Source organism: Quercus lobata, chromosome 10 (assembly GCF_001633185.2).
Source record: "Quercus lobata isolate SW786 chromosome 10, ValleyOak3.0 Primary Assembly, whole genome shotgun sequence".
Classification (NCBI taxonomy): domain Eukaryota; kingdom Viridiplantae; phylum Streptophyta; class Magnoliopsida; order Fagales; family Fagaceae; genus Quercus; species Quercus lobata.
This window is the reverse complement of record NC_044913.1, coordinates 5,257,874-5,284,790: the sequence shown is the minus strand read 5'-3', so window position 1 is coordinate 5,284,790 and position 26,917 is coordinate 5,257,874. Positions and strand designations below refer to the sequence as shown.

Genomic DNA, 26,917 nt, shown 5'->3' with positions numbered 1-26,917 from the left:
GTGTTGCTTGCATTGTTTTAGTGTATATGCCATTTCCTAATAAAATATTTGTTTGTATTAGGCAAATATATTTGTTTCCTGATAAGATATTTGTTTGTATTAAAATATGTATATTTGTTTCCTTATAAAAAAAATACGTATATATATTTATATTTATATTTATACAACTATATAATTAAATATTTATATAAATATATTTATATTTAGCCTATTTATACAACTATATAATTAAATATTTATATAAATATAATTATATTTTTATATTTATACAACTATATATATAAATACTTATATAAATATATTTATATAAATATATAAATATTTAATTATATAGTTGTATAAATAGGCTAAATATAAATATATTTATATAAATATTTAATTATATAGTTGTATAAATAGGCTAAATATATAAATATATTTATATTTATATATTAAATTAGATGATATGTCTAATTTGATTGATCATGATTATATTCACATTAGTGTTTTTCTTTTTCTTTTTTTGTCTGATGAACCCTGCTCTATGTTATTTCATCAATAGTAGTGTAATAGGGTATGGCATTAATTTAAAATTACTTGAATGATGTTGTTACATAATTGCACTCATTCATTTGCACATCCTCATGACTTTTGTTGTTTGGTTTGATATTTTTATTTATATTTTTGTTAGAGCTGAGTTTCAATTTTGTAATGGGGGTGAGTTTTGTCTTCAGTTTTTTTATTTGTTTGAGTATGAAATTATAATGATTGAGTGTGTTTGTATGTGATGTGGGGTGAGTATATGCAATTGTTACACTTTTAGAAGTTGTGATTCTTGTACTTTGAGTAGATAGAAAAGGTTTTGTAATTGATGTGAAATGAAAGAGATCAAATATGTCACTAACATAAATTTAGTTGGCTCTCTAATAGGTGCACAATCTTTGAAGAATATTGACATAAATGTATACTTCGGTGGACCCCTTTACAATCCTGAAGGGATTGACGGATTCCCATTTAGAGGGGAGGGTATCGAATGCTACTACATGATGTTACGTCGTAAGTTGAAGACGTTGACTGATTTGAAGAGGAAAATAATGGACGAATTGAAATTGAACCCTGCTTGGTATGACATCAAGATTATTTATCGTTGCCCACAAGAAGTTCTTCATGAACGGATAAATTATGGGTATATGGCGATTAAAGAAGATAAACATGTAAAGATGATGTTTAATAGGATCCAGAAAATGCCCCAAGTAAATGCTGCTGAGTTGTATGTAAGTTTGGAGGCGAGTGTAGACAACAGTACTGAGGTGGTGCAAGAAACATCTACGGCTTTACAATTTACAACCCTAGATGATGGATGCACTACAATGGGAGGGTATGCAATGGGAGGTTATACGCTCTCATCTCAAGATTATGTTGCGAATACTGGTGGAACCCTCTACTCTCAAGAGACACATTTAGAGGAGGAAGACGAAGACGAAGACGAAGATCATGCTGCGAATGATGGTGAAAATAATGATGATATGGATCAGTACGAAGAGAGGATTGAGCGAGGTGACTTTGAGAACGATGTGGATGAGCATGAAGTCGTTCCTAATTTTGAAGAGGAAAATATGGAGTACCATGATGAAGGTGATGCAGATGATGATGATATTGGTGTCCAGCATGATACAGATACGACCACTGGCTACAGACCTCCTGCGGACTCATTCTACGCAAATACTTGGGAAAATATGGTTGATCCTTCACGTCTTCAGATACCATATCTTTGTACTTGGCAAGATGGGATGCATTTTTGTAAAGGGTTGACTTTTGCAAATAAAGCTGCGGTGAAGCGTGCATTGATAATATACGCAGCAAAGGATAATAGAAATTTCTCCATCCAAAGGTCGAGCACAACTGAATTGTGCGCCGCATGCATTGACGACAATTGCAAGTGGTACGTTGGGGCATACATGAAGCCTAAATTCAATGGTCTGTGGATGGTCACGTCTTATGTGGGTCCACACAGTTGTATACCCTTTGGGCTGCAAAGAGATGGTACAATGATGGATTCTAATTTTGTTGCATCAGAAATTGTGGGAAGATTGCGAAAAAAGCACACTGCTACTGTTGATGAGCTTTGGGAGATCATCCGTACTAAGTATGATCATGAGCTTTCTTACTATAAAGTATGGGACGCAAAACAAAAGGCAATTGCTAAGATTTTTGGGGATTGGGAGGAGTCTTACCAAAGGTTGCGAAAGTTGTTGTTGGCATACTTGGATCAGGATTCGGGTACCCAGTATAGCTATCACACCATACCTAAGCCATTAGAAGGTACTACGTTACTGTGCTATGTATATTGGGCATTCGCTCCATGCATTGCTGCATTCCAGTATTGCAGGCCAGTGATCAGTATTGATGGAACTCATTTATATGGTAAATACAAAGGGGTATTGATGATTGCAATGGCAACCGATGCTAATCAAAAGGTTTTGCCTATCGCCTTTGCTGTTGTGGACAAGGAGTCAGGGGCTAGTTGGGGGTGGTTTTTAGAGTGTCTCAGGACTTCGATAGAGCGTGTTATTGAAAACAAGGACATTTGCATTATTTCTGACCGACATAAAGGTATCAAATGCGCCATTCGAGAGTGGCCTAGAGGGCAAGACGAAAGAGAACGGGTATATCATCGATATTGCCTTCGACATGTTGCTAGCAACTTCAACACACATTTTAATAACCCGACTCTAAAGGCATTGGCCTTGAAAGCTGGATATGCGACTCATGATGCTAAATTTGTGTCCATAATGCAGACCATTAAGGAGGCCGAGATTAATTTACTGAGGGGTGTAGACCCTACTGATCGCCGGATTATACGTTATATGCCATACACATATCTAATGAGTGAGGATGTAGACAAATGGACCCAGTCACATGATGGTGGAAGACGTTACGGGGCAATGACAACCAATATCTCTGAGTGCTTTAATGGGGTTCTTAAAGGTGCCCGCGGTTTGCCAATTGCTGCAATGGTTGAGTTCACTTATTTTAAACTTGTTGCATATTTCCACGATCGACATAAACAAATTACTTCTGATCTCTCTCGAGGTAAGGTGTGGAGTGATTATGCAATGGAGATCTATAACAAAAATGAGCAGAAAATTGCAGGACACACTCTGAGGAATTATAATCATGCAGAGGGTATATATCAAGTGGTTACCCCGTATAATGACCATAGAGCTGGAGGGGGAAATCACAGTCATGATGTGCGCATATTTGATAGAACCTGTGGTTGTGGAAAGTGGCAAAACTTGAAGATCCCTTGTTCACATGCAATTAAAGCTCTTAAAAGTCTGCATCTCGATGCGCCCAGCTATATTGACCCATGTTACAGTCTGAACAACGCCATTCTCACATATTCACATAATTTTGTGGTGCCAAAGTCAGAGTCATTATGGACAGACGTTCGCGGACCACGGTGGGTGCCTGACCCACGATTGTTGCGGGCCAAAGGTCGTCCTACGATGTCAAGAATAAGGAATGAAATGGATGGGGTACGGCGAGAACGGGGAAGCCGGAGGGAAGATCCGGAGTTGAGGGAGATTCAACCGAGGCAACGATGTAGAGTGTGTCATCAAGAGGGGCATAACCGTAGATGCTGTCCCAATTCCCATGGGGCTTCGACAAGTGGTAGTGCTATGAACTAGGCAAGTGACGTCACTGTTTTTATATAATATACTCAGAATGTCATTTGGTTTTTGTTCTTTGCATTTGGAAACTAATAACCGTATTTCATGTTTGTCAGGCAAGCGGAGACTTGATTTTCGTAAGTGACATTGTACGTGGGACTTGTCGTTATCTTCTGTATGGACAAGCTAGGTGATTATGTAGAGTATGTTGTATCAGTATGGACAAGTGTTAGGTGACTATGTATAATATGTTATATCCGCTAGGCGAATATGTAGACTATGTTGTATTAACTTAGTTGTTATTTTGTTTATTGTTGTAAATTACGAATAATTGAACTCTTTGCTATCCATTTTACTCGTTACATTAGTTGCGTGATGCAGCTTTTTCCTATAATACGAACAATGATATTACTTTGGCAAGTTCAACCACAAGGCCCTTCTAGTATTGAACTGCCATTGTGTGCTAAGACTTTTGTCCAACAATAATTTTATTGAATAGTTACTGTTTTAATTTGGTTGTAGAACTTTAATGTATGCTCCCTTCGCCTATCATATGCTAGTATGTAGTTGTTTGATGTGTTCTGGACCCTGGAAAATTTGCTGCAGGGGAGAAAACTAATTCTGGTCCATGCACCTGCGGCAAAAAAAAAAAAAAAAATCCATCCAAAAGAACTCAAGTATCTAAGACTCGATTTCTATTTATGGAAACCGAGTATAAAATACTCGAGTTCTATTGGGATTTTTTTTTCCTTTTTTTTTTTTTACCCCAATTTGAGAACTAAAAAACGTATAAAATACTCGAGTTTTATCGGGATTTTTTTTCCTTTTTTTTTTTACCCCAATTTGAGAACTAAAAAACGTATAAAATACTCGAGTTCTATTGGGATTTTTTTTTCCTTTTTTTTTTTACCCCAATTTGAGAACTAAAAAACGTATAAAATACTCGAGTTCTATCGGGATTTTTTTTCCCTTTTTTTTTACCCCAATTTGAGAACTAAAAAACGTATAAATACTCGAGTTCTATTGGGATTTTTTCCTTTTTTTTTTTTACCCCAATTTGAGAACTAAAAAACGTATAAAATACTCGAGTTTTATCGGGATTTTTTTTCCTTTTTTTTTTTACCCCAATTTGAGAACTAAAAAACGTATAAAATACTCCTTTTTTTTTTTACCCCAATTTGAGAACTAAAAAACGTCTCGAGTTGGGATTTTTTTTTCCTTTTTTTTTTTACCCCTAATAAAATACTCGAGTTCTATTGGGATTTTTTTTTCCTTTTTTTTTTTACCCCAATTTGAGAACTAAAAAACGTAATTTAATGTGGTAAATAATTCTGGTCACCTGCGGCCAAAAAAGAAAAAAAAAAATTCCCAGTGGAACTCGAGTATGTTATACTCGGTTTCCATAAATGGAAATCGAGTCTCTAAGACTCGATTTCCATTTATGGAAACCGAGTATAAAATACTCGAGTTCTACTGGGATTTTTCCTTTAATTCCCAGTAAAACTCGAGTATGTTATACTCGGTTTCCATAAATGGAAATCGAGTCTTAGAGTCTCGATTTCCATTTATGGAAATCGAGTATAAATACTCGAGATTTCATGGGAACCCATTTTTCTACTTTTTTTTTTCTTTTTTTTTATTACCATTGAGAACTATTTTCAGCAGGAAGAGTAAATACCTTGTAAATCCAAAAATATAACTGAAATTTATACAATCTGGTTTTTTAGTTTTCAATTGCCAACATATAAGTAACCCAACCCTGTAAATCGTCAACATCTTTATGGAATTAACAAGACTATACTACCACATTGAATCCAAATCCATCCAAAAGAGTTGACATTGTTTAAATTCAATAAAATACTGGCAATCTTTACAAGAATGAAGCTTATTTTGACATGCTTGCCAAATACTTACAATAAGAGATGAATCTGTTTAAATAGTTGAGGTCACAATAAAGAAAAGTACCAAAAACTAAACAACCCAAGCTGCATAATGAAAACACACACGATACCTTTATTTTATTTGATGCTTCAAATCCATCCAGCTGGTTGAGAAGCTCCAGCATAGTCCGCTGCACTTCACTGTCACCATTGCCACTACCAGTTTAAATGCAGAAAGTAAAAGGGTACACGAGGCAAACCTCCTTTATCTCTTTAATTTGCTGGTCAAGACCGCCAATCATGTCATATGTGGAATCTGGAACCTTTTCAACTTTCATGAGGTTGACCAATGGATCAACTTTGCTTTGCAAGATTAAATGAAGCACATAACTGTCATTACGGAGAGCAACTCTTGTTGATGGAGTTATCTTGGAGATATCGATATTTTTATCAATGTCAACAACATATTTCCGTTCAAGATGAACCTGGGAAACAAGATGAGATTGTTTAGATAAAAATGTATTCAAACTGTTTTCAAACCATCTCTTATTAACAAAAAGGCACTCCTAAGGCACTCCTTGTGCATGTAATAGTCTATTCTCTTGCTAAAATATCATTACGTTTCAAAAAAATAAATAATTAAGGCACAGCTGCAAATTTACAATAATTAAACACATATTACATAAAAATGTATCACAAAAGAATATTTAACAAAATAAACAGAGATGCCAGTGGTATTTAAAAAACTTCAACAAAGTGTAGGCACCCCCATGTGCTTCATAATCCATACAAAGAACAAAGCTGTTGGCTGTGTGTGAAGAACAAAGCCACGGATCAATTATATTCAGGGTGGTGGAGTGAAACAAAACATTAACATGGACACACACTACTTCCATAGCTTCCGCAATGACATGTTTTCCTCAGTCTCCTTCTTCATTACCTTTGCCACTACCATCTCAAAATCTTCTTGTGTTACATTAACCCTCCTCTCCCACAGAGCAAACATCCCAGATTCTGTGCACACAGCCTGCAACCAAAAAAAAACGAAAAAAATCTGTGACAATATGATTATGCACAGAGAAAACACACAATCTTTCACTTTTGAAGACTTTAATAGCCCAGTGCAATAGGTCGTTATGGAATTAACAAGACTATACTTATCATTCTATCCAAATCCATCCAAAAGAGTTGAGATTGTTTAAATTCAATAAAATACTGGCAATCTTTACAAGAATGAAGCTTATTTTTTACATGCTTGGCAAATACTTACAATAAGTTCCAAAATCTGTTTAAATAGTTGATGTCACAATAAAGAAAAGTACCAAAAACTAAACAACCCAAGCTGCATAATGAAAACACACAGGATACCTTTATTTTATTTGATGCTTCAAATCCATCCAGCTGGTTGAGAAGCTCCAGCATAGTCCGCTGCACTTCACTGTCACCATTGCCACTACCAGTTTAAATGCAGAAACTAAAACGGTACACGAGGCAAACCTCCTTTATCTCTTTAATTTGCTGGTCAAGACCGCCAATCATGTCATATGTGGAATCTGGGACCTTTTCAACTTTCATGAGGTTGACCAATGGATCAACTTTGCTTTGCAAGATTAAATGAAGCACATAACTGTCATTACGGAGAGCAACTCTTGTTGATGGAGTTATCTTGGTGATATCGATATTTTTATCAATGTCAACAACATATTTCCGTTCAAGATGAACCTGGGAAACAAGATGAGATTGTTTAGATAAAAATGTATTCAAACTGTTATCAAACCATCTCTTATTAACAAAAAGGCACTCCTAAGGCACTCCTTGTGCATGTAATACTCTATTCCCTTGCTAAAATATCATTACTTTTGAAAAAAATAAATAGTTATGGCACAGCTGCAAATTTACAATTGAGTGCATTCATATAGGAATATTACTTACCTTAACTAAAACGTTATTCTTCCCCATTACTTTGACAAATAGTGTGTATATATATAACTTTAAAATGGCATCAATGTTAATATAAATGTGCTAATTTCGACTTTCAACATTTAAATCAAGTTAATTTTATTCTTAGAAATTGGTTTTAAAAGTGTATGAACAAAATTGATTTGAAAGTCGAGGGACAAAATTGATACTATTAAATGTGGGGAAAAGATAACGATGCTCTATATAGAATTAAGGTTTAGGAACTATTTTTAAAAGCATCTGATAAAAAAATTGGGAGATACTTTTTGTCCTTAAAAATGATTTGGTAAGAAATAATCTAAGGGCATCTGTTAACAAAACCCAACTAAAACTAAAACTGTGACAAATTTATAAAAACCAACAAATTGTAGTTTGGCCATTTTATTATTATTATTATTTTTTTTTGGAGGGTGGCCATTTTATTAAAGTTACTAAAAAAATTCACACCTAATGATGACATTGGCTTGATTTTGAAAGTTAAGTGATTAAATTGATACAAATAGTATGTCTAAAAAAAAAAATATTGATACAATTATACAAATAGTAGTTGAGTGTTAAATTAAATTTAGCCCAAATAGTTTGAAACCAAGTTAGCAATTTAACATTCCATTTATTTTATTTGTTTACAAATCCTTTTTCTTTTTTTGGGTAAAGAATCTACAAATCTAGTTCAAAGTTTACATCTGTCGTTGCCAATGGTTGCAAGTTTCAGAACAGCAACAACAACCATCTTTGATGCAACCACTATCACATACAAAATTTTAAGATTCATTCCAAGAAGGTTCGTGGTAGGCACCCCAACTTTCAATGTACTTAGTCTAACACAATACTAGCTGTGTCAGCCAAAAAATAATAATAATAATTAACAACCAAAGCAGTAGTCGCTAGCTACCGGTGGGTTTTACGTCATTCTGGGAGGCTACCATGTCATACTTGAATGTATTTTCTGAATTTAGGCTTCATTTATTTAGCACACTTCATACATTCAATAACTCTGTTGGATTTATGGTAAAATGATATCTACAACCAGGTTTTCAAAAGGGGGTATAATCAAACAGTCCCTTTTCAATTGCCTTCATGTTTTCCTTACATTATATGGCTTTCGAAAGCATAAATGCATGTTGTCGGGGTTCTGCAATCATTAGTAAAGGAGAACAAATTGCTAGAACAAGATTTTCAATTACAGCCTTAATTTCAAGTAATACCTATAATTCTATTTAAATTATATACATGAGGACAACTACCTGGCTCACAACAGGCCACCTTATCTCCTAGGCTTTTTTACAAGTAAAAAAAAAAATTGAAACAGTGGAGGAATCTTCAATGAAGAATATGGGTGAATCAATCAATTCCACCTCTTAGAATTCTTCGTTCCTTTTGATTTTTGTTTTGCCTGCTGAAATGCTTGCCTTTTCTGCTTCTTCAGGGCTTCCTTCTCGGCCTGTTAGAGGAACAAAATCTAAATTTCAACTCAGATTGCTACAGCAGAAGCTTATGAAGCTATATCATTTCCTTTCCTGTTTCATAATGCTGGTAATAATAACAACAATGCTTACCTTAGACATCTTGGATTTGGCATTAATTTTAGGAGCCTTCAGCATATCAGCTCGGCCTCACGTTCTAGCTCCCTCATCCTCGCATCAAGATTTTTCTCAAGATAATACTGTAATATATACACAAGGTCATAAAGTACTAATAAATTTAGCAATTGGATAATTGCACTGCATGGAGGACAACGTCCAGACTCCCACTAAGCTATGCACATGGGATATGATAATTTTATTTTATTTTTCATTTATAGTTGCATAATGGGCTTAACAATGTCAATAATGTATCTCATGATATGATCACAAATTAGGCCTCAATGGGCTTAACAGACAAGCATACATATTTACACAGGCACAAGTGCAACCCTATGCCAGGAAAAAAATTACACATGTAGATCACTGGATGCATTGAAATAGATCCAGTTTAAGTCATACATCTAACTTCCAAATGATACATAAAATCCACAAAATATTTGTGTCTTCCACCCTTCCTAGAATCTCCTTGGGTCCAACTAAAACTCAACAAATAATCTTTTTTTAGACAAAGGGGTGGAAAAGAAACACCAAAAACCATGCTGAAAAATCAGAACACTGGAATTAAGAATGACATAGACAAAATCATGTAATGGTTTTTAGTTGTATATTTTGTCTATCATCTCAGCAGTTTTCATTCAGGAAATCACAAGACTTTGTCCAAAAATCCTCAAACTATCACCGGAAATGAAATCCACCAGATTGTGCTGCACTTTCTTATTTCCATTAAACTACAATAGTACTCTTTAACATTATGAAATATATACAAGAGACTAGGAAATTCATGCTGTTGATAATTTCTGCTTTCCATTAAAGTACAATACTACTCTAGTGTATATACAAGAGACTAAGAAAATTATAAATTAATTTTCCAGTTAAAGTTTTTTTGGGAATTTTTTTTTCTTGATAGGTACATGTTCCAGTTAAAGATCTGAAGCACAAAACAGAACTTGTTATGGCACACATAAATGCCAGATATATGTCCACTACGAGAGAATACAAAATCGCATAAGAGCATACAGTTTTAGCTTACCTTCTCACCACCACTCAAAAGAGAAACCTTTCTATCAAGCATATCAGCTTTAAAATTACAACGCCCAAGGAGTCCCTTTATGTCATCACTTCTCCAGTCCTCTGCAGCTTCTACTACTGTCTCAAGCACTGTTTTATTGAAATGAAGTGCCTCAGCCTAAAATAGATGCGGGTCAGTGTCAGTTAGCACAAGCAAAAAATTAGCAAAACATACAAACTGCCAATTATATAAAAATATATATGAAGTACATGTATATGTTTGTAAAACCATTGGAGCTTAGAATTAAGCATGAAAAAGTAGAAACACCATGATCATTAGATAAATGCGAGATACAACATTGTAGACACTAACACACCTGATTTTGCTCAAAATAGTTTGGCAGGACATTATGCTCCCCAAGCAAAACTTCACCCCCTCTTGGCTTCTCTAAATCCAAATGATAATTTCGGCAAAGTGCTTTTTCCACATCCATTTGGGCCAATTATGGCAAGTTTTTCTCCCCTTTCAATTGTAAGATTTGCCTTGTTCAAGAGCACCTGACACACAACTCATCAATTTCATAAAACATAAAAAATCAGAAATAGATAATTCAATGTTTCTAGAACCCTCTTCCTAGTTTGATTAAGTATATCAATTCACCTTATCTCCAAAGCCAAATTCCAAGTTATTAATTGTTACAACAGATCTTCCACTTCTTCCATGCTCAGGGAACCTTACTTTCATTTGTTTCCGTTGAAATGGCTTCTCTACTAATTCCTCTTCTTGAAGTCTCTCCAGCTTCTGTTGTCACCCAAAAGCAATCAGAGAGAGTTAGGAAGGAATTACAGCAGCCAGAAAATAGCATGAATGATCCAGGCTCCTGGAGTAGCTGTAATTCTTCCCTAAGCCTTCTCACTGTCAATTTTTTAGATAACGTCATTGACCAAATCCTAACCAAAACTCAAGAAAGTAAAAAATATATATGTAGAAACATAAAATAAAATTACTGCAATTGAGTAGATGCAATATTTCTGTGTTATGCAATCAACTTTAAATAAATCCATCAATGTTAATGACTAGCCACCCATCCTAATTCCTAAATGAAGAGAATAATAAAAAAAGGAATGAAAAATAAGTTAGTGTTTAGCATCCCATGACAACCATATCCACCCATTACAATGCCATGACATTTGAGCCAAAACATTGATTAAATGACATCCTGATAACTAAATAGAAGTTGCAGACTCGCCATAAAGCACATAACTTTCTGATATAGGAATTTTTTTACTCTATGTAAAAAAAAGGGTGTGATAAATTTACAAGTAATATAATTACATTAGGAAATCAAAGTGACTCAAGCAGCGCATGACGCTTCATGACAACTGTAATACAATGAATAAAGTCGAAAATCATACAAAGTGAAACCCAATAGAGCTAACTTTAATGCTAAAAAACTCTGCACAGTGACACAACAACTTACTGCAAGAGCCTTAGCTGAATCTCCTTCAGTTAAAATGAAGGTACATTTATCAGCAACCCACATAAAAAGCCTACAAAAATTTTGAAGCTACGGCTGCATAAATATAAATTGAGTTTGTTTTTCTGATAAAAATCTCGTTATGCTAATTCAAGGTTGCAATATTTGGGAAACAAGCATACCTTTTTATTCAATTAAGGTTTCAAAACCTTCATTCAGATTAGCTCCAACATTAGTGCAGCTACTTGAACGTGAGAGGTAGGGTCCAAGGAAACCGATGAAAAGGCTGATGAGGTTCTAAAGTTGGATATTCTGGATTGTTGGACTCCAGAAAATCATTACAGATGGTCTAAACCCAACATGTTTAACACTCAGATTCAGTCCATCCGTAGTGATTTTTTGGCGTCCAACAATCCAAAATATCCTACTTTAGAACCTCATCAGCCTTTTCATCAGTTTCCTTGGACCCTACCTCTCACGTTCATTCATCTGCACTAATATCCACTGCATGTGATTGAATCCCCACCTACAAAGAGTCATACAGTAGTCTGTGAGATATATACATAATTACTTCCCTAGCTAAGATCATATACCAAGAGCTCAGGCAACTAAAGGGTACAAACCATCAGAGGATAGGATGGCCCCATAACATGTGACTGTTCAGTACGACGTGGGGGAAAATAAACAGCATCTCTTTGAATTCCATATTTACAAGAGTCCTGCAAATCAGATTGTTTAAGAATGAATAGATACAAGTCAACAGTTTGAAAGATATTTGAAGAGAATGCACAAACCTCTAATCTCTAAAGCCCAAATACTGATCAGCAGAGAATGCACATATACATAGGGAATTTTTTTTTTTTTTTGAAAAGAAGAATTGGTTAACTATTTCACATTCTACCGTAGATATCCTAAAAATTCTATAAAAGCATGAAAGCATGATATGGTGGATGGAGGGGAGGCACATGAAATGAAAAGAGAATATGCCCATCTTTGGCACTTGGCAGGCCCCCAAACTATGGAGCAAGCTCATTATAGATAAGTGGACCACTAACAAACGAGTGGATTTTTTCATCCTCTAGTACTTTTTTTTTTTTTGTTGATCATCTCATCCTATGGTACTTTGATAAAGACATTTCCTTCCCCTCACTAATAGACAAAAACCTAATTAGGTTACTCATCTTTATTGGTTGGAAAGGACATTGTGCATTAAAGGGTCCCTTTCTTCAGTACTTATTTGATACATTTTGCCACCCCTTTGAAACTGCCTGTCTTACAATTACAGCAATGTCATAGGAAAACACCAAAACCTTCCTCCCCTCCCCCCCCCCCCCCCCCCCCCCCCCCAAAAAAAAAGAAAAGGGCTTTCCTTTTAATTTCTACAACCCATCATCAAGCCTATGGTTTATTGGCCAAATAACTTAGACCAACTCAGAATGTAGATATTACAAAGGATATAGGAAATAAAGACAACTAGACAACAGTCATTTATCTTAATATGCGCGTAGTTGCTTGGTAGGATGAAATATCTATTCGAGGGCACTTCTTTGACGTTACTTTCACCTTAGCTTCTACGGCCATTAACCTACATACATGTTGCATTATTTATTAATTTATAGTTGATTTAATTATTTCTATAGAATTCAGGCAAGCCATGTCCATGCAGGGAATCATTAAAGGACCTGCTTCTTGCATTTTATAAGATTAAACTTAGAGAGTGGGTTTAGTTAATAGATAACATACAATTATATATAGAGTAGTGCTCATGCAACAACACCAAGGATAAGCTTACAAACTTACAATGAAATAACTGCTTTGCTAATGTATCAGTAGGCATATATTCTGCAACAAGTAACCTCTCATCACCGTCACAGCAACAACCAAGTTCATCATTTACCCAGCTGACCCAGCCTTAACCAAGCTTAAACATTAAAAATAAAAGGAAAAGGGGAGGTGAAGAAAAGAATAATCAATATAGACAATGCTAACTCCAACTGGTATGACACAATCCTTGTTTTCAATGAGTGTCTTGATTTTATATTTTTCTTTTTCTTTTTATCCTTTTCAATTTTAATTGTAGATCTTCCACATCCACATTCCTTGATTTCTTCTTATGTCAAATGTGGTTAGAGATATATTAACAAAAGCAAATTTTTTTAGGGAAAACAAGTGAAGAAAGAAAAATTATGGAACATTTGTGTAAAATGATATCAGTTACCTAACCGGATCAATCCAAACCAGCCTTAACACAAGCTCAAACATTATAAAGGAAAAAGGCACATAAGAAATAGACACACTTTTAAAGAATCTATTATAAGGATTCTAAGTGTAAAGCAAAGAGTGCCGTTAAAGATACAAAAGTATACTTGCTAAATGCATATAAATGCAGAGGCAGTAATACTATGGAAAACACACAAATAGAGATACATACAACCCCTGAGTCAAGCCATATCAGATAAAATCAATATTATGTTAGGTATAAAGCCAAGGATTGATGCATACCATCAGGTGTATCTTCTCCTAGAGGGGGTACTATGTTATTCTCAGGCATTCTTTCTTGCAGTCCAGATAAATTTCCATTTCCATCCACAAGTCTCTTCCATGTCCATTTCTACCTGCCAGAATTACATGTAAAATGAATCTTAGATCAAAGCAATTAAAACACTGACTAAAAAGTTCTGCTTTCCATAGGAAATTAATTAATAAGAAGCACAACACCAAACAATGAGAGGCTATACGAGATATATAGATACACAAACAGAGTAGATTTTACAATTTTTTTCCTTAAAAGGCTAAACTATTCCTATAAATTATACAGCAAAAGAAATGATCTGTCAGGAAGATTGCACTAAATATAAGCACCAACTATTCTGTATAAATAAAAGTGAAGAAAGCTTTAAATTCATACTGACAAATCTTGAGTGGTATGGAAACTAATTTTGATTGGTCCGGATTGAGATGACTATAACAGCCCTAAAATCCAAAAAAAAATAAATACAAATAAAATCATTCCTCAATTTTGAGATAAGTTTTTCTACTTCATGCAGAGAATTACTAAATGCCATCATTGGGACCCCAACAAAGACACCTTTTACCATGACCAGGAAAAAGCAAGCAACACAATTGAACCACTAGACCATTCTTGCGCTAGAGCATCATTTAAACAGACTTTACATGCAGGATGCCACCTAATAAAATGTATACCAATTTGAACAGGAAATTTGACAGCTTCACAATAACATAGAAGAACACCTTCCTCAAAATATGACAGCTCAGAAGCACACCGAGACCTTACACACAAACAAGACACTGAAAACTACACAAGTAAGCTTGGCAAAACAAGTGCCACCAGCACAATTGACCTTACACCTGACACATTGCCACAGGGACTTTTCATAACTCACTCATAAGTCATTCCTAATATCTGAAACACGTATATTAAGCTTTCAGATACCTTTTTTGAATCTTACGCCGTCTCGTATAATGAGGAGGAGGTCTTGCATGTCCTTCGTCAGATGCCTCAGGCCCAACATTGTGTCCATGTTTGTGCCCCCCTGTCCCACACGGAGGTGCCTTTGATATGCGTTTAGGCCGAGCTTCAGCCGCTGTAGGTAACCCAACCGCCTGCTCAGCCTGAACATGGGGTGCGTCAATGGCTGAAGAAGGGGTACTAAACGAACTATGGGAGGGTGGCTCCTGCTGCATGTCAGGTGGGGTACCCAGGTCAAAGGATGGAATGGGTGACAGCTGAAGAAATGACTGTGGGGTGGGTGGACGGACGTCAGACCCATCACAAGGAAGTGGGGTGGGTGGAGGGATGGTGGGGCAAGGAGATGGATGGGGGGTGGGTGAAGGGATGGTGGGCGTAGGGGCTGGATGTGGGCTACGTGAAGGGATGGTGGGCGTAGGGGCTGGATGTGAGCTAGGTGAAGGGATGGTGGGCGTAGGAGCTGAATGTGGGTTGGGTGAAGGGATGGTGACGGTAGGGGATGGATGTGGGGTGGATGAAGGTATGGTGGGGCTGGCAGATGCATGTGAGGTGGATGCAGAGGGATCGGGGGCAGGGACAAGCTGGGGGGTAGCAACAAGCGGACGAGATTGACATCCGGCCGGAGCTGTGCTCGTGCTTGGGCCGGTAGGCATAGCTGCCTCCTCAATCGGGGCCTCAGGGATAGGAGGTTGGACACGTGTCATCGCCTGCACTGCCGTCAGCACCTCAGTAATGTCGTTGTGGTCCTCGGTGCCCACTGGATGACGCCTCAACAAACGGACATATCCTTCAATCTGCACATGGAAAAACCACACATATTAGACCTGCAATACGAAATCAACAATGCCAATTGATAATAAAATAAATGTTGGTTCTGCTACTAATAATTGCAAATTAAAGGGAGATGAAGTGCTAAGCAAAAAATGTAGTAACAAACATCATGCTCTCTAAACAGTGGTTTCATGGTAAGACACACAATCTATAACATGTAGAAGACATTGAGAAGTTACCAGCAGAGTCACTACAGCACCAGGCCTATCGATGAACCTCCGAGTCACCCTTTTGAACCAGTCGTGGTACTCGTGCTCTGGAGGCATATCACCAAGCACAGCTTCGCAACGCCGATCAAAGCGATTACCCCACTCAAGGATATGCGCAGCATGCTTCTGCATCCAATTAACACCGATCTTCCCCCTCAAATCAATGCCATGAAGCACTTTGTCAGTGTTAACAGCGCGGGGAATTTCTTGGATCATCCCGAATTGACGAACAACACGATCCGGTGTATGTTTCTCTACTAGGTGGAAACATACAAGCGGCACCCTTGCCGTCCATACGGCCCTCCCTGCAACACACCACGGCGGGAGGTCGTCAAAATGAGCTTCATATGGCTGCCACACCACCTACAATAGCCAAAAAAGAAGTACACAACACATTAGGGAACAATGTTTATATTTCAAAGTTCACGAAACCTATATGGACGTTCGTAAAAGCGTAAAATAAGGCATTTTCATACCTGGTCTGGCAACATGGAAGCTAGTTGCTCGCGATACCTGTCCCTGAAGATGTGGGCGGGCCTATTTTTCTTGTTTGGGACCCACAACCACCTACAATCAAGAAGAATGGATCAATAAGTACTGAGATAATGTTAAAACTATAATGTAATCACATATATTAAATTAAAGGAAATATACGGAAATTGAAATTTGAGGGCACTTTGTAATCACTTAAGATGAAGAAATAAGAGGAAATTGAAAGTAAGGTGGAGGGTGAGGTCATGTGAATTGCAATAGTAATTAATTCAAAGTTAGCTTTTTTATACTTTTTATTTATTTATAATTTTATATGCTTATATTTCTTTATATATTATGAGTCAACATCCATATAATTTATTGAGTCTTAAAACTATAAGTCCATATTTCAACTAATATATCAATTTCAAGTCTAAAACTCTACCCAATAATTATAATAATACTATTGATTCTCAAAAAAAAAAAAAAAAAAAACTATTAAAACAATTTTTCTATTAAAATATTCTTAAAAAATTACTATTAAAAAACAGAAATATAAAAGCTCAAGTTAAATATTGCAGTACTAGTTTTATTACTTATATATTACGTGTGGACCCACATAAACAAAGCCTAAAACTTTTTTTTTCAAGTCTCTTTGTCATTTCCAACAACTAGTCACATGCTAGGTTCACAAAACAAGAAAGAAAACACAAAACAAGGCAATGAAAATTCAAAATAGAATTGAAGAAGGACTAGCGAACGAAGAGAAAGAAGAAGAAGAAGAAAAAGAAGAAAGAAGAAAAAGAAGATGAAGTAGCAATAGCAACTGCCTCGCCTCAGCCTCTCTATCTCTCTGTGACTTTGTCTCGCCTCTCCTAAATTTCCTTACTTTTTTCTTTTTTTCTTTTTTCCTTCATCTTTCAGACTTTCACTTTCTCTGTTAGGTTTTTCTGAGTTTTCTTCTTCTTCTTCTTGATTTACATGGGTCATGGGCTTAATTTTTCAACATATGTGTAAATATATGGGCTGTAAATGTACTTCATAAGGGGGGCTGGCTGGGCTAGGAATTCACGAGGGGGGCCTAAGCTAAAAACTAAGGTGGGGCAAGCTTTTTTTTTTTTTTTAAAAAAAAAAATTTAAGCTACTAATTAATTTTTTTTTTGTTTTTGTTTTTTGGGGCCCAAGGGGGCCCAGGCTCCCTTAGGCCCTCACTTGGGTCCGTCCCTAATTTAGAGGCAACAAATTATGAACCAACTTACCAAACCCATAAGCATGTGTTGTAAAAGCCATAAATTCTGGTTGGTTCGCTATCCAGTAATAGTGTCTTCTTCCTTGTGAGGCACGCAAACAAAAATGATATCTATGTCAATGTGTGTGCTTCGTAGTTTTCTTTTTTTTCTTTTTTTCCTAGTCAGAGTAACCATTTTAAGAGAACCTAACAATTGCAGTTAATTTCCAAGGTACGTCATCACGTTGGTTTGAAACCCAAACCATCTTCTAGCTTAATTGGCAGCTGTTTTAATTTATAAATGTTTACTGTATACTCCAAAGCCCCAATAGCATGGTGTGAGCTGGAATACATAGCTGTTTAAATTTGCTTCTTACTTCAATATAATTCACTTTGAAACTTTAACAAAGAGATAAGGTTTGGTGCTGAACGTGAAGGACATTGAATGTTTTACATTCCCATCCATTAAATTGTTCCACACAACTTGACTGAAAAGCTCATATTGCTAATAGCTTTCACACTAGTGTTTTATTTTGATCTTTCTTAAATACAGTCCTAATGAATCAGGATGGGCCACATATATTCTCAATTATATATTTCTTTGTTCTAGGGGTTTCTGTTGAACTTTATATTCTGAGTCATAATGCTAACTCTCTTTACATGAAAACATCCAACTATATAAGTAACATATTATATTCCTTTTTGATTGGCCTTCCAACTTAGTTTTCTCTACTTCTTTTAATCATTATGTTTTTTCGATATCTTCTCTTGCTTCTTATAGGCACAATCCCCAAGTTCCAAACTGAAAAGGAATATTTAGATTTATATTGTTTGAAATGGCTTTCATCTTGAATAGACAAATCATTGGTGGGATTGTGGCTGCATTGTTGACAGGCTCAATCCTAGTGGAAATATGCAAATAAAGATGGTAAAACAAATTTCCAAATATAGATGCATTTGTGTGTGTGTGTGTGTAATGCATTGTAGTTGTCAAATATAGAATCATATTGGGAATCAATTATTATTATTATATTCTTTTTTTGGTATTGTGCATCATAATGTGCAGACATTTTGAAAATTTATATAATACTATAATTCATATAATAATTATACATATATAATAAAATTAAAGCATTTATGCTGATTCACCTCTTACTCATTATATGTAGTGTCTTTTACATTCTTTATAAATAACCTAAAGAGACTCTCTCTATGAGTGTTACTGATTACAATAAAGCCTTTATAAAAAACCTAAAGAGACTACGACTTCAAATAGCAAATAAAATTCCTCAAGAAGAAATTAGAACCAAATAGAAAAAGAACTCAAAACATAATATAAGACTCGTGCTTTGGTGAAGACAGTATGTTATAGCAGTATGAGGTAGAGACTTACTTCAGGGATAGTGGACCACGTACTGGAGGACCGTAAGCACCCACTGGCGGGCCTCGCTCAACTGTCGGGCACAAATAGGGGAACCTGGCCCATGCCCAGTACTGGAGCAACAGCAAGCACCCACCAATCTGACTGGTGTCCTCGCTTGCCCTACATAGCTCTCGATACAACCATGCAAGGCAAGCACTTCCCCAACTGTACCTCCGTGGATTGTGAAGGTCTTCCAACTGCTGCACCCACATTAGATGCACCCTATCGCCGGATTTGTCCATGAATATTGTGTCCCCCAATAGCGCTAGGATGTAGCATCGTGCGTACTTATGCAGCTGATCCTCTTCAGCATCAGGCGGCAATGGGTTAGCAACTTCCTCCAAAAGGCGGTTGATGAGAATCCTCTGCCCATCAAGTTGCTTATGGTTATTTTGAGTTACAGGTTGAAAACCAAGGAAGTCCCGGCACACATTCACCCAAGTTTTTTGTGTGCTCCCTGTTATAGCGTCACCATCAACAGGAAGCCTGAGAAGAACCTCCACATCCTGCAATGTGATGGTCACCTCACCATGTGGCATGTGAAAGGTGTGAGTCTCGGGCCGCCATCGCTCCACTAAGGCCGTTATCAGGCCATTGTCAATCTCTCTACCCGGGACCCACAAGAGTCCCTCCAAACCAACTGTGGTGATGATGTTCCTCACTCGGTTGTCCACCATTGGAGGTTGCTTGGAGAACTCTGAACTACGACTACGGCAGGTAATGGACCCTGGATCCTGCACATAACAAAATCATGGATTAATATAGTATATGCAAATATGTGTACATTGTATGGATTAAATGCATGTGCACAAGTTACTGTTTTAGTTGAGTGTTTTACCCGCCCATTCCAAATAGCTTCAGACCGATGCGTCGCCTGTTGTGTCAACACTGAGTCGTCAATGGGTCCAGGCTGTGTATAGTCAATGCGTCCAGCATTTGCAGCAGCCATACTGAAGAAGAATGATAAGCAGTTAATTTCAAAATTGAACACACAATATGCTTAAATATATAGGTATGAGTTAGAGCAACTAAAGCCACTTTGTACAATGAGAATTCAGTAAAAGATGAAAGACTAAACCAAAAGAGGTGGTTAGCTTCATGAGGCAAGTCACCTCACAGCAGGGAATTCGGTTATAGGGTGTTGCCAAAGTCTTGGGCTCAATTGGTGAAGCCAGATCGAGTTCAAGGTGATTTGAAATGGGTTTGGCCTTCATTGAGGTTCGATTGTGGTTTTCATAGCTGACAACGATGACTTGGGTGGGTAATGTACTCAACATGAATTGGTTCATGGTTGAATGACAGTTGGACCCTCTGGATTTGTGACGAATAAAATCTCTGGTTGGGGTGTTTAGGATGGGTCTTGCCACTCTATTGTAGGTTGCAGCAAAGATTGGGTTGGCAATGCTGAGGGTGTTTTTTATTTCTTAATGAATTATGGGGAATTTGGATTTAAGCTGGCTTTGGAGGTAATTGAGGGTCGTTTTTTCTTTTTTTCTTTTTTTTGGATAGGTTTTTGGAGTTGATTTGAGGTTTTGGAGTTGATTTGAGGTTTTGGAGGTTGACTATGTTGTGAACTTGTGATGGTCAATTGAGGAGGGTAGCAATTATGGTGGCTTTCTTGACTTTCCTAGAGACTAGATCGTGGTTTGCTCAGATACCACACATACCAAAACAGAAGGACAATAAAATCTTAAAAGGGAACTTAGAGTTGGAGGAAACAAAAAGAACAAAATTTATAGAACCTAGGAATCACTACCAAGGATGAAAATAGAAAAATAGAAACTATTAATCACTACCTAGGGTTTGAGGAAAATCAAAACTAGTAATTACTACCTAAGGTTGCTTGGAACCAACACCAAGTAATGGGTTAGCTTGGAATCACCACAAGGCACTAGAAGAAAACTTCCAACCCAATTTCATTAATCCAGAACCAACTATCTACAATAGTGAATTTTCAACCCTTTAAAACAGCTCCCAAAATCACATTAGACATTGGGAAAAAAAACCTCATAACAAGATTACATAAGAGATATGAGAAATAAAATAAAATAGAATCAAATCCATCAAATAGTATCAATCAGCATCAATCAAATCCAACAAAATCAATCAGCATTAATAGGTCAAATTTGGCATCCACGCTACATAATCCACAATAACTCCTAAATAGAGAAGACAATTTTTTTTTTTTTTTTGAGAAGACAATAGACCACAGTTTATGGCCAACTGCACAATGCAGCAATAAGAGATCCACAATAACCCACTACCCTTCCACATGCAACACCAATCGACAAGAGTAAATGTGATGCTATATTATTTAAAAGGGACTCACCACACCAAATATCATTCCAAAATCTAACTCTTCTGCCATCTCCAATCCCAAAGCCAACAAATTGACATAAGGAATCCCAACCTACTACTCTAGCGGCGTTTCAAACTACTAACCCATGAGTAGTGCGAATTGGACGTAGAAATTGGTTTTATTGTTGGGTTTAATGTAGGAGGTCAAAACATGGGGATTATGAAAATCTCATATTTCCTTTTCACAGATGACATTGAACTGTTTTGTGAGGAAATTCTCAACATCCTGATTACCTATGAATACGATTCTACGAAGTTTTATCCTTTGCTTTGAAGTAGTAACAAGCTTAAAGATCTTTATTTTTCTGATAATAAAAAAATTTTATAGAAGAGGAAAAGATAAAGACACATAATAAGATGGGAACAATCCCTTTTCAAAGAATACAATCGCAAAGAAAGAGAGTCAATAAAATCAACAAATGACATCAAATGGAGGTCGCCAAGAGAGTGCACTTGGCTTAAAGGTCATATTGAGTAAAAATGAGCCTATATTGATTGAAAATGTGATTGGGCTGTACATTGGGTCATTTACCTACAACATATTTGAGATTTCCATTTCATCTACATGTGTAAAGAATAAACTAATAATAAACTTTCAAATTAGATTCACCAAGAGAGTGAATCACAAGGAGTAGTGTGTAGCGGGGAGTGGAGCTTAGGTTCATTGGGAAAGGAGTTCAAAGAAGGAAGAAGGGGAAAATGCATTTTCTGGCTAAAAGATACTAATACCCTAGCCATATCTGTTCTGCCTGCACATTGGTGTGCTAGCTCCTTGTGTTCGCATGGGTTATTTTGAGTGCAATGCACTCATTATTTTCTCCTAATTCACCCTCTGTCTCATTTTTTACCACACATTGATATTGTTATGTGACATAGACTGAAGACCTTATCTTGAAACAAGTTTTCCATTGTTTACCTCTTTGTGTCAGCATGGGTTATTTCAAGTGCAATGCACTCGATGTTTTTTCCTAAATCACCCTATGCCTCTTGTTTTACCACACATTGATATTGTTATGTGACATAGACTGCAGACCTCATCTTGAAACAAGTTTTCCACTAAGTTTAGTTCTGACCTTTTGCCTTTGATCCTACTTACTGTGCAATTACAACCTTTAAAACAGATTGGACAGCAAAACTTGGCATTTGGGCTGAAATTTAATGCAAAAGGAATTGTTGATTGTTATGAAAGAGAACTTGAAAGCCTTCCTTTTGTTCAAAAGCGTGATATTGAGTTTAAGATGATTGAAGGAGACTTTCAACTATTTGAAGGAAAATGGTCTATCGAACAGGCAATATTTTGTTGATTTAATGTTGTTGGGCATCTTCTATGTCAATTTGTCTCTTTAGTTGTTCTCGAGCATGTGTATGCATGCATGTATAGCTGCTCATATGGTTTAACTTGCTAATTATATGGCACTTGTTCTCTATTTAAGTTTTGCAATTGTTTCTAAACATCTCAACATTCTGTTTAAAGCTAATGTTTATAGAAGTTAAAGATTGGACACTGTTTAAGCTAGAATGTATTAATTATTATACAGTTTCTAAAGGCCAGCTATGATCTATGTTGGGGACCACGCCTCATGAAAACTGGAGGCCACTAGTTTGAATCTCTCCTTCTCCCTCACCTTAGGGCCAAAACTTACTTAAAAAGAAAGAAAGAAAGAAGAAAAGAAAGATTGCATCCTAACTTCGAAACTTGCACACGACTCCAACAAAATTCACTGGCTAGGTTGCAGACATCTTTTTATCAGTGTAAAATATATGGTTTCATTGTTTTTATATCCCAGAAATTTCGTCAAAGATCATAGCTGGCCTTTAGCAGGTGAATAATACACTCTAGCTTAGAATTTTGAATCAAGAAAATATAGGTATGGGGGCTACGATCACCAAAAACAGGAACAACAAAAGATTATATCTCATAGAGTTAAATTCCTGCTCTCAACCCATAACTAATACAAGCTCAACAGAAGCTATTAGCCACAGGGCTCCTCTGTTTTAAAAAAGAAGGAACAGAAATAATCCTAAGAGAAGCAACCAAGCCCATTCCAATATCTCCTAAATCTTTCAATCAATCTATTATAAGTATATTTTGATCATTATCCAATTACAATTACACTAAGCATACGCTTCATATGGAAAATTTAAAATGACAACCCAATTGAAATATTTAAATGTAAATAAAATTTAAAGGAGCACAGATGCAGAATTCACAAAATTAGAAAAATAAAAAGGGGTTTAAGAAATTATCAAATTTACCAAGAAGAAAGTCATCAAACTTTCAGTAACATGGATCAAATTAAACACTAAATCATCAACTTTAACAAACCCTATCATCAACTTTAACAAACCCTAACATCAACAATTTAATTTAACAAAGACCCAGTTAACTAACCCTAACATCATCACTGCAAAACAATGCATAGTATTAGCAAATGAGTATGAAATTTCCCTCATATCAACACATCAACCCACGAACAGAACAAAGCACAAAACAAAACAAAAAAAAAAAAAATCAAACCCACAAACCAATTCAATCTCAAAACACAATAAACTTTCGCTCTTTTTTAGCAGGTTTAACAGTTTTATTACAAATTCAATACAGAACCCAAAATAGAAAACAAATTCGTGACTGATGACTTTCTTTAATTTTTCATGCATGTTTCTCGGCAACCAAACAGTAAACGGTGGGTACAAAGCAACTCACCTTTTTCTTTAGTTTTGAGAGACCGCGTAGAAAGAAAAAGGTTGCTGTCGCTTGATCGAAGCTTTTGGCGAAGGCTGACTGAGACTGAGAGTGAGATTGACTGAGAGTGCGAACAATGAGACGGAGAAGCCGGTGAGTGAGAGCGTGAGTGGAGAAAGTCAGTGACGGATCAGTGTGTGAGAGGGTGAGACAATGAGTGAGAAAGCGTTTGCTCTGTGTGAGAGAGAGGGTGAGGGTGAGGGTGAGGGTGAGTGACAGTGGAGAGTGATTTGTGTGAGGTGAGAGGCGTTATTTTTGAAAATGTATTATTTGAAACTCGAGTCTTTGAGACTCGGTTTCACTTTTTACGTAAACCGAGTTTCAAAGACTCGAGTTTGGGCGGCACCTACGTGGAACTCGAGACTTAAAAACTCGAGTTCCACGTAGACTCCTGCCACGTCAAGGCCGTTCCAAAGAACGTAAACCGAGCCTCAGAGGCTCGATTTTGGGCCCCTAAATCGAGCCTCTGAGGCTCGAGTTGCTACTTTGCCAATATGTTTCCAAACGGACCCTACTAACTAAATAGTTGGGGTTTTATGGGTAATTACCCATTTTCGCCTTGGACAAGGGGTAGGAAAAGAAAAGGGCAAACAAATATCTTCAAAGGCTATTACCTCCGCATTAAATGTCTCTCAACCAACCCTCTGGCCACATTAATGTGGAAGTGATGCTTGAACAGTAATCAAACAGCTTTACAGCTACTGGTTGATGGTTTTGGGAGTTGCTGGATAGGACAGGAAGGAGTTCCCCGAATTTAACCTACATGTGTGTGGTAGGGATGATACCAAGATTGTAGTATATAACATGAGAAGATGTACTAAAAAAGGGGATCGGAAAAAATCAAGTAATTGGAGAAGAAGACTGCGAACTCTTGTATAATCTTATTGTTCAACAAGATAATATAATATAAACACCTCGAGTTACTCCGAGGACAGATTTTCTCATCCTACTTGTGTTTAACAATCTTAAAATTACCAAATTTAATTGTTTTTCTTTTGGAATATATCTAGTTTTTTCATCCACGCTCTACAAATTTATTGTTTGGGCCGCTTGGGCTAGAACCCAATCCTATTTTGGGTCCAGTCCAATTTTAGTCCTTACACCTTAGATAAGATGATTCTTAGTCTTCAATTTTCTTGATATTTGATGAGCACAATAGTGATATAGGGATTATCTAACAATGATTTAGGTTTTTTTTTTTTTTTTTTTTTTTTTTTTTGAAAACTTATTAGATATATTTTTTAGAAAGTTTCAACCTACGGTATCTGTTCCTGATAATAACTCTTTACCAGTTGAGCTAAATGGAACCCACTACTTACTAAATATTTTGATGTAACATTATAAAGAATTATACCAAGTGTGACGTGAATTTAGTTTTTAGCAGATTAACATATATTTATGGTATTATAAAAAAAAAAAAAATACTTCTGGGATTTAATCAATAAACATGAAAAAGTCAAATGGTGCTTGCCACCTATTCCATTAGATTAGAACCAAGATAAGGAAAGTAAACAAATTAAATATCATCTAAATATCTTGTTATATTTTCTAATTAAATTAGATTGTAACTCGTGCTTAAGTGAGAAAATATTTAACAATAAAAAAAAAAAATAATGAAGAGGTGGTCTTTCCGAAATAAGTGAGATGATTATCTCTTCATTCCTACTAAAATATATGTTAGCTGCAAAATTAGACTATAATTAGAAGTTAATTTGAATTCAATTTAGATTATGATTATGCTTTGATTTTAGTGTGTTACAAGCAATGTGTGTGAGATAGCTCTTAAGTTTATAAAGTTTTGGGTTGTTCATTTTTAACACATAAAAATATATCATCTATATAGGTTCCAATTATCTCAACTCATAAAATTGATTACAATTGAACAAGGAAATTATGTCATATTATTTTTTATAAGAAAATTATAAATAAAAAATTCCCACTTACGATTTGATATTATTTTCTATATAAAAAAATTAATTAATAAAATACTTATTGGACAAAATTTATGTATTCTTTATACTTAATTTCCTCAATTAACATGTGCCACATTAATCAATAAATTACATGAGATAATACATTTTATATTATATCAGTCCATAAAGCCATATAATTTAAATTTAAGTGAAGAACTTAAGCTGTGGGTTCTAGTTAGATCTTTGATGGTTGAATAAGAAATTTGGGTTCCAATCTCATCTTATATCAAAAACTGATTAGTATTTTGGTTTGATAATAAAGAACTATCATTAGGAGTAGACGCCATAAGTTGAAACTTTCTTAAAAAAAAAAAAAAAAATTAAGATACTTTATTTTGTCCAATATTTTCTTTCTGGAAAAGAAGATTAAAATCATTGACTCAAAATTGACACATCTCTGTTTTTGCTGGTATTAGCACATTTTCGATAAGCGCAGGAATACCCTATTATCAAGCGTGGATGCCATAAGTTGAAACTCTTTAAAAAAAACTTAAAATACTTTATTTTGTCCAATATTTTCTTCCTGAAAAGAAAATTAAAATACTTTACTCAAAATGGACACATCTCTATTTTTGCTGGTATTAGCACATTCTCGATAGGTGCAGGAATACCCTATCCCTGACCGGAGTG

At 35.9% G+C, this 26,917-nt stretch overlaps 3 protein-coding genes, 1 long non-coding RNA gene and 1 pseudogene across 5 annotated transcripts; 1 reads left to right on the top strand and 4 right to left on the bottom strand.

Moving 5' to 3' along the window:
• The first annotated feature begins 1,169 nt into the window (after positions 1–1,169).
• LOC115964253 lies at positions 1,170–3,671 on the top strand. The gene is made up of 3 exons (XM_031083606.1): positions 1,170–1,410; positions 1,624–2,153; positions 2,253–3,671. The coding sequence occupies exons 1-3, from the start codon at positions 1,170–1,172 to the stop codon at positions 3,669–3,671; spliced, it is 2,190 nt and encodes a 729-aa protein (XP_030939466.1).
• Positions 3,672–5,757: 2,086 nt separating this feature from the next.
• LOC115964252 lies at positions 5,758–11,024 on the bottom strand (annotated as a pseudogene).
• Positions 8,885–9,262, bottom strand: LOC115962816. Its single transcript, XR_004085616.1, has 2 exons — positions 9,049–9,262; positions 8,885–8,933 (listed from the first exon to the last, which is right to left on the bottom strand). It is a non-coding gene; the product is annotated as an uncharacterized LOC115962816 (long non-coding RNA).
• Positions 10,902–15,814, bottom strand: LOC115962815 (vegetative cell wall protein gp1-like). Of its 2 annotated transcripts, XM_031081688.1 has the most exons (4): positions 15,016–15,814; positions 13,362–14,176; positions 11,744–12,087; positions 10,902–10,999 (listed from the first exon to the last, which is right to left on the bottom strand). In XM_031081688.1, the coding sequence occupies exons 1-2, from the start codon at positions 15,753–15,755 to the stop codon at positions 14,173–14,175; spliced, it is 744 nt and encodes a 247-aa protein (XP_030937548.1). In that variant the 5' UTR covers positions 15,756–15,814; the 3' UTR covers positions 10,902–10,999; positions 11,744–12,087; positions 13,362–14,172. The 2 variants fall into 2 exon arrangements, with proteins under 2 accessions (XP_030937548.1, XP_030937549.1); XM_031081689.1 differs by lacking the exon at positions 11,744–12,087 and having other exon boundaries at positions 10,902–10,992; positions 14,064–14,176.
• Positions 15,815–15,869: 55 nt separating this feature from the next.
• On the bottom strand, positions 15,870–20,162 carry LOC115964251 (serine/threonine-protein phosphatase 7 long form homolog). The gene is made up of 5 exons (XM_031083605.1): positions 20,052–20,162; positions 19,184–19,947; positions 16,568–16,658; positions 16,062–16,454; positions 15,870–15,875 (listed from the first exon to the last, which is right to left on the bottom strand). The coding sequence occupies exons 1-5, from the start codon at positions 20,160–20,162 to the stop codon at positions 15,870–15,872; spliced, it is 1,365 nt and encodes a 454-aa protein (XP_030939465.1).
• Between the last annotated feature and the right edge of the window lie 6,755 nt (positions 20,163–26,917).